We start from the raw sequence: 13,486 nt of genomic DNA on the forward strand, positions 1-13,486 counted from the left end.
GTAATTTATAAAGTTTTAATAATTATATTGTAGAATTTATTTAATTAATTTTTAATTATTAAAAAATTAAATAGAGAGATACATTTTTTACTGGATATCATATCAAATGTGAGGGTGGAATTGAGAATAGAGGTGCATACTTAATTTTGCTATATTTAATGAATTGAAATCCAAGTAAAACGTTGAAAAAATGATAGCATAATTAAGTAATTAAGTATGCATTAATTGGGAATTCAATAAACAAAAAAGGTTCTTGTAGCAAAGAGTTGCAGGTAACAAAATAAGCATACTATAAACTCACTTAGGAAAAACAGTGGTAGTTAGGTTTTAGATGAAGACGATAACCAACTCTATAAGATGAACGGATGTGAAGCAGCAGAAGAGCATATGAAAATGATGCAAGAGAACAAACTTTCCTATAAGGACATATTGATGAGCGATGGATTAGACAAATTGAATCCCTATGAAATTGAATCCCTATGATGGATTAGACAAACTTTCCTTTGCTATTTCTAATCTTTTTTCCCAGGTTACAGGACTCGAATTAGAAAACTTTATCCAGAGAAGTGTCAAATGAGGAGATCAAGGATGTTGTTTTTCGATGGGGAGTTGGAAGGCTCCTGGTAATGATGGCCTTCCGGCCAAATTCTACCAACAAACTTGGGATGTGGTGGAGACATCTCTTAGGTAGCGTTTGGTGGAGAGACAGACGGAAAGACTGAGACAAAGACTAAGAGACAAGGATTGAAATAAATCTCAGTATTCTGTTTGGTGCAAAATGAGAGACAGAAATTAAAAAAAAAATAAAACTCTAATTTAATTTGCACAAAGGATAAAATTGAAATTAATTAATTGAAATGAAAGTATTTTAGGTATAAAATATTATTAAAGTTTCAGTCTCCATCTCTAAAAATTTCAGTCTCCTGTGTCCCTACTTTTTGGAGGTACTGAAATACTGAAATTTTAGAGACAGAGACAGAAATTCTAGTACCAGTCTCTGAACTAACAAACACGATATTGGATCTCAAGTCTCTCAGTTTCTGTGTCAATACCTCAAAACAAACGCTACCTTATAACTTGGGTGAAAGATGTTTTTAAAGAACCTTATACGATTACGGACGTTAACAAGACTTTAATAGCCATTATTCTAAAAATTCCTTCACCGGAAAATTTTGGACAGTTTAGACCTATTAATCTTTGTAATATTTGCTATAAATTTATAACTAAAATCATTGCTTCTAGATTGAAAGTTTTTATGCCTATTCTAATTGCTAACACCCAATCTAGTTTTGTGCCTGGCAGGATCAGTTCGGATAATATACTAGTGGCCCAAGAATCTTTCACTCCAACTAGAGGAATAAGCCAGGGAGACCCCTATCCTCTTATCTTTTTGTTCTTTGTATTGAGCGTCTATCTCAATTAATAAATAAATTAGTTCAAAACAAAGATTGGGAGCCTATTACTCTCTCAAGTGGGGGGTCTAAAATCTCTCACCTTTGTTTTGTAGATGATTTTTGCATAGATGTAGAGCATTATTGTTGGGTAAATATGCATAATGTCCAAAGTTCAAATATGGATGCACTAATATCATGCAAACTGTAAACAGACTTGAGCCACGGAAAATAAGAATCAAATTAGCACTCATATAGTTAGGATTTTTCTACAGAAAAAAGTATATATTTAGTGCCTACGAATAAGAATAGCATATAAAACAACTTAAGGAAATGCTTGTTAACATGTATACATCTAACTCATTTGAAACGGAGAAACTGCATTTTTTCTTTTATTTCAATAAATTTGCTCAAGAACCATATATAAATGAATCTCTTCCACCGTCACAAGTCACTAACAGAGGCAGGCATGCATACGATTTCAGCTCCATAAAAGCAAAGAGCAGAGCACACACCACGGCTCCATTCTTCAAGTCCCACAAGAAAGCATAGTTGTATCTGCAAACCAATTGTCTATTTGATTAAGCATAAATTGGCATAACCTTTAATAACAATTACGGGGAAAAAATGGTTATAGAAAAAATAACAAGACTACATACTAAATTAGCTCAAAAGGAACTAAATCTTACCAGACAATTCATGGATCATAAAAAAAGAAAAAGAAAATATCATGGAAGAAACTAAAAATCCAAACAAAAGTTAGCACAAGTCACCTTGCAGAAGAAAAGAGCATGCATGCAGTCTGTAGAAGATGGGCAGTATTTATAGGTAAAAAATCAAGGGAATAAGCAAGATGTCCAATATTTATAGACATATTACCCTGATGGCCTGATTCACATACCAGACATTAATGTCAACTAAGGTAATGCATAAGCATGACAGATAAATATTTCGAAGTAAATAAAATTTAAGGCAACTACTAAAATTATGACTATATTACCACACAATTCGGTGAAACCATTGTGGCATTGTCCTAGACCAAGTCACCCAGCATCCCATAAGACACTTTAAAAAGGCCGAAAGTCCCAAAATCAATGGCGCAAGCCTTATGATCAATGACAACTAACCACATACACAAGCTTTGAAAGGAACAAATCATTCCAATCCTTGCTTGCTAATCACTGAATGTCTTCATTTAACGGGAAAAACAGCATGGCGTTATGTGGTAAGGACTGCTTGAAGGACATGTAAACCATGCTGCATTTGCCATTACCCAGCTAAACAAGGATGTATATGATGTATATCTATCATGGAAATAAAAAACTAGAATAAGTTATATCACAGCAGTAAGTATATAGAACTCATGTTAGAAAGTATCATTTCCAAAATCAAGTCACTGGCAGATGCCAACTTGTCATTGTTAAAGATTAACCATCAGAAAAACATGCAAAATACATCACTCATGGTGGAACAATAACTGAAAACTCACTCCATATCAAAGTAGATTTTGTTCTGCGACTTCAGAACAATGAAACAGTAATAATTCGGGAACTCTATAAATTATGGCTCAGCCAAGAATTAATCCTGATTCCTAGGTCCAGCAAAGAAAAATGAACAAAAGTTTAACTAAAGGAGAAACTGAATATCAAGTTCCTTTGGTCCAGAATTACACTCCAAACCTAATCTTCCCGTAAAGGGTGTCCATGATTGGTTTTCACTACTAAATGGCAATGATATAAAAAAAAATCAACTTATGCACAGCAAAAACTACACTAGAAAGATGAAAAATTGGTCACCAGTTAAATGAGAAGCTTTCTCTTATTTATTTTGTTATATATGGTAAGTTTAATCCTCAGCCTGAACCTACAATTACTTGTGTCCATAATTTGAAGTCTACACCAAGACCTTTTGAGTGAACATATATGCAATTCTAAAAGATTACATGATAATTTAATGTACATTGGCACTTGGCAGAGCAACAAAATTTCCTTATAGCCGACACCAAAAATGCAGGTTGTGTTTTCATTTTCATTTTCTGATGCCTTCTTGTGTAAATATTGTCAAATTAATTAAAATAAACTTTATTAAATAAAAATTATATGATTGAATGACCTGGAATCTGTCTACCATAAATAAATAAAATAAAACAAAAAGAGAACAGGAATTACCTTACCTTTTAAAAGAATTGGATATAAGTATTCATCTTGATCTTATACCTGATCTCTAACCGTGCTTCACCATCAATAGACTGAAGTAATACATGACCAATACCCAATCCTGATAAAGATTCTGGTATAATTGTGGACACTCACTTCCATGCACCAAAGTCAATGGACTGAAGCGATATATATCCTAGATACAAATCCCTCAGATGCTGCTTACACAATCCTATTCGTCGTTTGTTTAAGCTTGGATGAATGCAAGTCGAAAACCCAGTCTTCCAGCTAGGAGATTTCTGCCTTTCCATAACATGAAGAGTATAGACCCTCGGTGCTGAAGAAGAGCACCCTATGACAAAACAATTACATGGTCTTGCCTCGGTCACAATTCTTGCAAGAGATAACATACACAAACCACTGTAAGTAATTCCATACATTAATGCCTCATCGTTTTCAAAAGCTTGAGTATCTGACATTTCATTAGTCATTTCCACCTCCATATCCTGTGTTGATGGAAGCCTGCTGAGTTCTACATCAAACCGCTTTTCTATATCAGTTTCATGCACGCGGTACTTCACCGCTAAAGTACGAATGCAAGATTTCCTAACTTGATCTGATATTAAGTTTTTTATCTCATTAAAGTTAGCACAGCTTTCATACCATTTTAGCCAGCGGATGATGATCCCCGAAAACCAGTCAATAATTTCAGTTGTATCTTGCATGATAAGCAAATTAGTAGAACGGGGGAATCCATTAGATGTGGTCAATCCATATCTTAAAAGACGCCTTTTTATTGCTTCTAGAGGAGCTATAATCTCAGTTTTTGTCATCACGTTTCCCAATGAGCTGTTATTATTTGGCAAAAGCTCAACAACAGAGGCTGCCTCTGAAGTTATATACTGCTCTGCCTGTTTTTTAAATTCATAAAAGGAATCTGTTAGCTCTAACGGAAGAGCTGGTTCGGCAACACACTTGGATAAAATAGTTTTTTCACTTGCATGTTTTGTTTGAACATCTTGTATCCATATCTTCATTAAGTGTTTATACCAATGGTCAGTTTCCATTCCAGACTTGCGGTAACAGGAAACCCTATTCAGTATAGAACTGCTATCAGCTAAATGCTTGATTTCTGATTCCTTAACCTTCTTCAAACCATGTCCTAGCCATTTCTTCCCAATTCTAATTGTCCCATAATTCCAAGCCTCTACCTTTTGCAATGTAAATAACTCTACTTTTTCTTTTAGCTTGTGAACAGCTTTTACACCAGGACTCTCTGTAACACTTCTTTTGACTAACGTTCCTAGAAAGCGTATACCACGAGGTCCTTCACAAGGCAATAAATCAGTTTGAACAACATCCAATAACAAAGAATCCTTCAAATAACTTTGGATCTCGGACTTAAAATTAGCAGCAGAATCCTTGGAACCAGATATTGCCAAAAATATTTCATCCATAAAGCGACAAGAGTAAACCTTGATGCTGGAATTCTTCTCAACTATACACTCACTATTACCATCTAGCTGTCTCCTGAACCAACCACGCAACTTGGAGCAGGAGTTATCTTGATCATTATGCATTCCAACTCCATCATATATAGCTTCATATTTCATTGACAACCTGTGGAATTCGGTGTCAAACAGGTCAAGGTATACATTCATTAGAATAGGGGACAAGACCCCTTCTTGTGGAAGACCATGTCCCTTTGGGAAACCCCCAAACTCAAGATTCAGCACCTGAGAATCAAACATGCTCCGAATGAAATCAAATAAAGCAGGATCTTCTATCTTATCCTCCATTACCAAAATCAACTTAGCCAAGACAGCAGCATCCAACTTCTTGGTTACAAGCAACGTGAACCACCAGTCAGGGTTTAAAACCCCTTTGCGGATATACTTCAATGCTGCGGCACGACCCCTACCACTTCGGCAGCCATGTGAGATCTTCGAGAAATGTGGCTTGTAAACAACTTCCAAAGCTATTCTGATGGCCTCCTGGACTACCTTCAACCTCAAATTGGGAAGGACCAGAACTTGTTTGTCATTTGATCCTCTTGTTGAGACAAAGAAAGTATTTGCACTTGCATTAAAACTCCCCTCTTGGAGCTGTTTTGCCAAGTCATCGAGAAAGCAACTGTCATATCTTGACTCTGCATCAACATTAGAGTTGATCCTTATGCAATTATAAGCATCACGTAGAGTTTCTCCATCGGAAATGCTCTGCATTAGACCACGAAATTTTCCATTCACAAACTGATTCTTCACCCTCTTCTTTATTCGGTTTTCAAGAAATCTCTTGAACTCCATCCTACTCCTGGGTTTACTCTCTAGAATTTTGGAGGATTCCTCAACGAGAGAAGCAAGGTCCATTGCTAACGTTGATTTTCCAAAGTCTTCGTCTTTCAAGAAACCACCATTGCCTGGTAATGCAGTTGAATAAGAAGCCCCTTGCGCTTTTCCAACATGTTTGCCTGATACAACAGAAGTGTCCTTAGGGTTTACACGAGAAAAAAATACAATGAATTGAAGCATTTCTAGGTTCTTTAGATAATTCCATTATCAATAGCCTATATAATTTCATAATTTGAGAGCAGTGATGCAAGACAATTTTTTTCAGCTACTATGTTTTATTATTGGGAGAAACAACCTAAATAAAATGAATTTAATTTTCATACACTTTCAGTAAATATATTTTACAAGAACATTCAATATATCATTACATTAGAGAAAATAACTAACTTTCACACTATTTAAAGATCGTCTAAATAAATGAATTGGATCAGTTGATCGTGTAAAACTTTTCACAATATTATTGCATGAAATTAAACTCAATAAAAGAAAAAGAGTGAGAAAGAAATATTATTACCAAGAAGCATAAGCGAACGACAAGGGGTGGGTGCAGCAAAGTTCAGGTTGTGGAGTAATATGGCACATTTACGAAACTTGGCTGCGCTGAAAATGAGGGTCATGCTTTCTTTGAAGGGTAGTCCAATAGCCACTCAACACAGAGAAGCAAAGCAAAGAAAGTATAGCAGTTTCTTTTGCAGAACCATCTGTATTATGTCATTAACCCAACAACATAATGTCCTCCAATATCTCTCGCTAAGAGTTGAAATCTTCTAACCTACATACATTCAAATACCCAATTTTTTTCTATAAAGGGGAGTCCGTTAAGCTGAGAAGGGAGAAAAGCAACATTTAAGAGCACACATTGTGTAATCTTTGTTAGAAGAGTGTGAGAGAAATCCAGACAGTTTTGTTGAATCTTTGCTTGACCATCAAGTAAGAAATATGGTACTGAATCTTAGCACTATATTTGTATTTCTGTAGCATCTCCCACGTTCTCCTCAGCATCACCATGCCCATTGATATCCATTTGATCAATTGCAATGGCAACCTAAACATATATATGCCAAAATAAGGGAAAAAGTTAGAACTTATGGTGAATATTGCTTACTTTTTACTACAGGTTAAGCCAAAATGATTTATCCTTGTTGAGCCAACGTTGCTATCAATTTTTCTAACCAAGCCATAATTTCATAAGATAGCACCAACTCAGTAGTTCACAAACATAACCATCCCAATCTAAGGCAAACGAAGATCCAACTTTCAATCTCTATTTGCAACAAATTCAGCAAAAATTCCAGATATCAACTCAGGGACGAAAAAAATAAAACAAAATATAATTAAAAATGATTCCACTATTTCAATCATTTATTTGAAAGGGAAACCTAACCGAGGGGAGTAAAGAGACGGATCAAGTAGCATATGCTAAAATCAACTTGGAGTACATACAAGATCAGAAAATTCAACTCACATTAATTCCATGTTCCCTAATGAAAAATCAGAGTACTACTCACAACATTAAAATCTTGCTTCTATAGTTAATTAACTTTGGATCCAAGCAAATTTCAGCTTTCTACTGATTAGTTCCATGGTGTTTGTGATTATAGGTTGAATGTTTGCTGATGAATATCCAAGGGGATTTGATTTTATTGAGAATAACAAATTCATAAGTGGGAAAGCAGCTGTTATTGGCTTCCTTTTATTGTTGAATTTTCAGCTGTCAACAGATAGGAGACATTTTGAAAGGAACATGCTACTTGAACTTTTATTCAGGATCTAATGCTCATAACTAGACATCACCATCATCACTATCTATTCCCTTTTTATCATTTAGCAACATGATACATATATAAATATATCTTTTAGTCATCACAATTTGTTTTTGGATGCCCTTTATCTTATCATGTATATCTCAACCTTTCTTTCTTCCTTTTTCTTTCTTAACTCATTTTCTTCCTCAAGTTCACTTGATTGTAAACTATTATTTTGTAATCCAAAATGGGACCAGAGTGATTCCAGAGATTGTGTTTCTTCTACTCAACTTTTCAATAATGAACAATAATATTCAGTGTGTTTTAATATATATTGCAATTAATAAAATTAATTAATTAACATAGACAATAATAGAAGACACGAATATGGTTGGTTTAACAAGCAGTCATAAATAGCATAGCCATAAAGGAGTCAATTTACATGAACAAAAGATAAATCAGGAACGCCAAACAGTCATATGAAAGACACTTATTACATTGTGTTTAATGAAGATGGATTAGTGAACCTAAATGGCAAGCAAAACAGAAGCAAACTAAGGCATTTATCCTTCCATTTGTGTTTAATTAAATTCAAATGACAAACAAATTAAGGCTCCAGAATGTCAATTACTTCATTCTGTCATAAAGCAGCAAGGTTTAATCATACACAAGCAAATAAAGGCTCTATTTGGGCAGAACAAATCACTATGGGTGTACATGAGCCGGGCCACACCGGGTTTGCCCTAACCCAGACCCGGCCTTAGCATAGGCCCGGTATATATTTCGGGTCGGGTCTGAGTTAGGCAAACCCGGTGTGGCCTGGCCCATGTACACCCCTATCGGTCAATATCAAGAACTATCAGAAGGCAGCCCCATAGTGGCAGCAACAGCGGCAGCTGGCGAAGATGGGGGTAGAATGATAGACGCTGGAAAAGGAAAGGAGCAATTTTAGAAAGTGAATAATGATCAGGATCAACAAAATAGGAAGGATCAGATAATCGTGCAAAATAAAATCCTGGCATCGAAGTATCAAAGAATATTCCTCAAAAAGGAAAGAAATTTGTCTTAATTGATGGGTTCGTTACTGATGGAGCAGAGAATCAAGCAAGAAATCTATATGGTCCATGGATGTTAGTTAAGAAAAACCAGAGAAGTGATTAGCAGATAACAGGGGACATTCCAAAAGAAAAAAAGAGGAGGTTATACGTCTAGATTTCAAGTTTTGGCAACAGAAAATTAGGAGAAAGAGGGTCAGAGGGCCCATAATGAACCTAAAATCATTCAACAATCTGCGGAAAAGGAAAGAAAATACACACAGACCCCTCTCAAGCAAAATAACCATTCTAATATGGTGAAAGATGTACAAAAACAGAAACGAGCCTTTGTCATTACTAAGGAAAATGATGCTGATATAAGCAAGAAAAAGCAAAACAAACAAAACTAGAATAAACAAGCCAAAGAGAAACCAAAAGCTGCCCGGAGCTGAAGCAAAATAATTTAGAACCTCAGGTTGAGCAGCAAAAGGCCTCTAGAGAGAAGGAAGTCAAACACCAAGACTATTAGAGACAATTTTTCAAACTGAATAAAGAAATTGCCAAGAGTAAATAGGAGTCCTATATGCATATCACTGACCTCTCTGACTCTCACTCGACTGCACTTATATCCAAGTTCATGGGTGGGGGAGAGTATGGGCAGCAAAGTACAGAAGGAGAGCAGTCCGCAGGAGCCACCAGATTCAGGTGATCAAAACCTGGACAAAAATATGATGGACATCCAAAACCAAGGCAAACTTAATTCAACTCTAGAAGCTAAGAGGAGATTGTCTCCACCGAACATAAGCCTATGGAGGCTTAATTTTCTGGGTCTTATCAAGAGGATTTTCTTATCACTATTTTTAGTTATCATGAATATTATTTTTTGGAATTGTAGAGGAACTACCTCTAAAGGTTCTCTTTTATTATTAAAGATCTTGTCTATAGATTCCATACTAACTTAATTTTCCTTCTTGAAACCCACATTTCAGGGACTAAATCCAAAGCAACTATCAAAAAGCTAGGCTTAGATTCCTGGTGTATTAGTGAAGCGGATGGTTTTGCAGGAGGCATTTGGTGCCTTTAGAATAAGTCTTTTTGGAATATCGAACCTGTCCTAATTGAGAAACAACTTGTGCACATGAGAGTAAACTACGACCAAGGGGAACCATGGTGGCTTACCGCAACTTATGGCAGTCCTCAAGTGGGGAATAGGAGCTAGCTATGGAGCAAACTAGAGGAGTTAGTGTCATGAAACAACTCCTCCCAAAAGGTTAAGCTGATAGGAGGAGGCAACATGAATGATTATATCTCTAACACTCCGCCTCAAACAAGAGTTTTATTTGGCTTTGCTTGATTTTTTTTCATAGGCCTTCTTTTCTGCTTTTATTTTTCTTATGTTATTTTTATTACTTTTGGGGTTCACCAAGGATCAAATTCTAGACCTTTAGGACATAGAGATTTGATACCATGTCATGAAACCACTCATTCTCAAATTTTACTCTCTTTTCGTTCAGCGCCACTTTCTTTTCTCAAAACATTTAGCACCAAATCTGAATTTCAAAACCTGCCCCCACTTGTGGCCATCACTATGTGTGAACTACTGCCGAACAACCACTTCAACCACCACAACCACGTTATAAATGTGTGTATTGCCCAAATGTCAGTTACCCGGATAAAAAGTCTCTCGCACAACACGCATTGAATTGGCATCTCAAATTCAAACACATTTACGAAAAATATGGTCGGCTAATTTATTTTATTTTATATTGTTCTTCTTTTGCGCGATTTAAAGCCGAATTTTTCTCCTGGTTTTATCTTTGATATTTCTTTGAGAAAATCTTTTGGTGAAATTTTAAAACTCTCTTACAAAAGAAGAATTGAAAGCATATCAGAATAATGCTAGTGATCCAATGATTCTTGATGCTAGCAATATTGATCTATCAACTAAAGTAGCTGGTCCACGAGGTGGAGCATACATGGAAATATTCATAAATGGGTTTTTTCCACCTTCAACAAGTGTTGCCCCAATGTTTTCCTGTTATGAAAATACATTAGAGTGGGATAATTTCGGTTGATTCCTAATGTATTAGTGAAGCGGATTGTTTTGTAAGAGGCATTTGGTGCCTTTGGAATAAGTTTTTTTGGAATATCGAACCTGTCCTAATTAAAAAATAACTTGTGCACATGAGAGTAAGCTATGAACAAGGGGAACCATAGTGGCTTATTGCGATTTATGGCAGTCCTTAAGTGGGAAATAAGAGCTGGCTATGGAGTAAACTAGAGGAGTTAGTGTCATAAAATCACTCCTCCCAAAAACTTAAGCTAATAGGAGGAGATAAGATGAATAGTTATATCTCTAACACTCTTCTTAAAGCGAGAGCCTTATTTGGGCTCACTTAAATGATTATATCTCTACCACTCTTCCTAAAGCAAAAGAAAAAGAATTGAAAGCATATTAGAATATTGCTAGTGATCCAATGATTCTTGATGCTAGCAATGTTGATCTATCACCTAAAATAGTTGGTCTACATCTCTACAAGGTGGAGCATACACAAACATATTTATGGATGTTTTTTTTTCCACCTACAACAAGTGTTGCCCCAATGTTTTCCTGTTAATGAAAATACATCAAGGTGGGATAATTTTGATTAAGTCATAAATCCAAATAATTACGTTATAAAGGATGAAGACATCGATCAGGGACCAATGCATGTAGGTGATATAAATGGAAAACTAGATGAAGGTGCTACAAGTTTGATACTTGTTACAAAGCCATCAAAAGTCGTATCGGATGAAAGGACAGTTCAAGTCAGATGTTCATTAGTATTGAACTTCAAAGGCCGGTCAGATGGAAGATCCATTAAAAATATTCTTTCCCTTGTGAGTTAGCTACGGAAATAAATGCTCATTGGTGCCTAAGTAGAGATTTTAACTCAGTCGTCACTTTGGAAGATACCGGGGGGAAATTCTAATCTTTCACAAGACACCAATAAATTTATTAGCTGTATGAGAAACTGTAACCTGAATTTCTTGGGTTTCTCAGGGCCACCATACACTTGGCAGAGAGGAAATGTCAAGAGAAGGCTGGACAAATTTATTTATAACATCGATTTCTGTAGCTTATTTTCGGCTGTAGATGTAAGACCCAGAACTTTTGAAAAATCTTATTATGAACTAATTTCAAATTATATATTTATTTACAGTTTTAATTTCAGATATTATTTCATTGAAGATAATCAGAGGCAACTTTGATTAATTGGATTTGATATAAATTAAAGTTTCTATCCAAACTCTACAATTATGGATTATTTTCCTATTTTACAATTTAAAGTTTTAGAAATTCAAAAATAATGAGATTTGGCTATTTAAATTAGGATTTTATCTAATTTTACAATTATTGAGTTATTTTCTGTATTTGAATTATAAAGTTAGTAGTTATGAAATAATAAGGGTACTTATATGATTTAATTCAACTAATAGATATTTTTATGATTTAATACTTTCAAAGTTTTAGAATTTTAGAAAATTCAATAGCACCTCCCCTAAAGTTTGGACTTTGCCACCCTTTTCGGGTCCCAACCAAACCAATCCTCAACCCTTTCCGGACGGGTTCAAGACCAAATCAGTTTCCAATAAAACAAAATTTAGACTTTCAAACTATCAAAATCATTTTAAATCAAACCAACTCAGAAATCTCCAATTTAACAAAATCAGTCAATAATGCAATCAAACAGACAACCATATTCATCCAAGATAAACCACACAATTCATAAGACTTACATAATCACCAGAAATGCATTTCGCACATCATATCAATTTATAACAATTCCAATTTAAAATAAATTAATTTTTAGAAAAAGCCCCTACCTCATTCGCGATTCAACTACGTGACAAAGCTCCGTTTTCTCTCGGCCCGCAACGGCGGCAGCCGCATCCTCGGCAACTCTAATCACGGCACACAAGAACCGAAACATAATCCTAAAGCATAACGTTGCAAAGACCTTAGAAACATACAACAGAATAGCAACTATAGAGGTTCGGACGAGGAACAACATACTGTACTTACGAATAAGCCAAAGAACAGAACAGTGGCAGCTCTGATGATGACGCAGCAGCTTGATGTCGCACGCAACAGTCATAGAACTCAGCATGCAAGACCCGTAACTTGATCCTATGACACCAAAACCTCAGATCCTTAAACAACTTGAAACAGAAATATCCATTCAAATGTTCCGGAACGAAACGCTTACCCAGACAAGGAAGAACGGCTGAACTGAAACAGCGGTAACTCCGATGGTGGTTCCGGTGATCACAGCCACGTTCCCAGTGACCCGAACGGCGGTGGAGGAGCTCAACGGCGACGGCGCATGCAAATCGGCGACGGCAGCAGCTTCTGACGGCGACGATTCTCCCCGGTGGCTCCCTCTCGCGCTTCCCCTCTTCTTCGTCAGCGACGTCGATGGCTTCCCGGTGGCTTCCCCACGGCTCTGCTCGACGATGACGGACCCAGAGGTGGCGGCGATGACACGCGCAGCAGCAGCCCGCGATGATGACGACGGAGGCTTCGAGGACGGTGACCCGCGGCCTCTTCTCCTTCGCGTCTACTCCCTCTCCGCGGCTCTGCCTCGACGGCGGCTCAAATGGCGACGGCGCCGAGGCTTGTCGATGGTGGCGGCGCGGACAGCTTCCTCCCTCCAGCGGCACCCTCTCCTTCTCGGATCTCCCTCTTCCCCCTTTCGCTGATTCCGTTTCCCCTTCTTTCTTCTTTCTTTTTCAGCAGCTGCTGCTGTGTTGTGTGCGTGTGTTTTG

The 13,486-nt window shown here is 36.6% G+C and overlaps 2 protein-coding genes across 10 annotated transcripts; one reads left to right on the forward strand and one right to left on the reverse strand.

Moving 5' to 3' along the window:
* LOC107606257 lies at nt 1,609–13,043 on the reverse strand. 9 transcript variants are annotated; one of them, XM_021106569.1, is made up of 10 exons: nt 12,928–13,043; nt 12,744–12,848; nt 12,545–12,655; nt 9,276–9,393; nt 8,275–8,569; nt 6,413–6,943; nt 3,565–6,017; nt 2,392–2,695; nt 2,165–2,279; nt 1,609–1,949 (listed from the first exon to the last, which is right to left on the reverse strand). In XM_021106569.1, exons 6-7 carry the CDS (start codon nt 6,513–6,515, stop codon nt 3,700–3,702), a joined length of 2,421 nt encoding a protein of 806 aa, XP_020962228.1. In that variant the 5' UTR covers nt 6,516–6,943; nt 8,275–8,569; nt 9,276–9,393; nt 12,545–12,655; nt 12,744–12,848; nt 12,928–13,043; the 3' UTR covers nt 1,609–1,949; nt 2,165–2,279; nt 2,392–2,695; nt 3,565–3,699. The 9 variants fall into 9 exon arrangements, with proteins under 9 accessions (XP_020962228.1, XP_020962227.1, XP_020962226.1 ...); XM_021106568.1 differs by lacking the exons at nt 8,275–8,569; nt 9,276–9,393 and having other exon boundaries at nt 6,413–6,670; nt 6,799–6,943; XM_021106567.1 differs by lacking the exons at nt 8,275–8,569; nt 9,276–9,393 and having other exon boundaries at nt 6,413–6,670; nt 6,757–6,943.
* On the forward strand, nt 12,930–13,446 carry LOC107606258. Its single transcript, XM_016308294.2, has 2 exons — nt 12,930–13,036; nt 13,073–13,446. The coding sequence occupies exons 1-2, from the start codon at nt 12,971–12,973 to the stop codon at nt 13,418–13,420; spliced, it is 414 nt and encodes a 137-aa protein (XP_016163780.1). The 5' UTR covers nt 12,930–12,970; the 3' UTR covers nt 13,421–13,446.

Source organism: Arachis ipaensis, chromosome B07, assembly GCF_000816755.2.
Source record: "Arachis ipaensis cultivar K30076 chromosome B07, Araip1.1, whole genome shotgun sequence".
Classification (NCBI taxonomy): domain Eukaryota; kingdom Viridiplantae; phylum Streptophyta; class Magnoliopsida; order Fabales; family Fabaceae; genus Arachis; species Arachis ipaensis.

Bases quoted from the DNA above. Each gene is read 5' to 3' on its own strand.
- LOC107606257 (XM_021106568.1), bottom strand. From the start codon at position 6,515: ATGACCCTCATTTTCAGCGCAGCCAAGTTTCGTAAATGTGCCATATTA. The intron at 6,018-6,412 runs GTAATAATATTT...CTGTTGTATCAG, and splicing joins TCGTTCGCTTATGCTTCTTG to GCAAACATGTTGGAAAAGCG.
- LOC107606258 (XM_016308294.2), top strand. From the start codon at position 12,971: ATGGTGGTTCCGGTGATCACAGCCACGTTCCCAGTGACCCGAACGGCG. The intron at 13,037-13,072 runs GACGGCGCATGC...GCAGCAGCTTCT, and splicing joins CGGTGGAGGAGCTCAACGGC to GACGGCGACGATTCTCCCCG.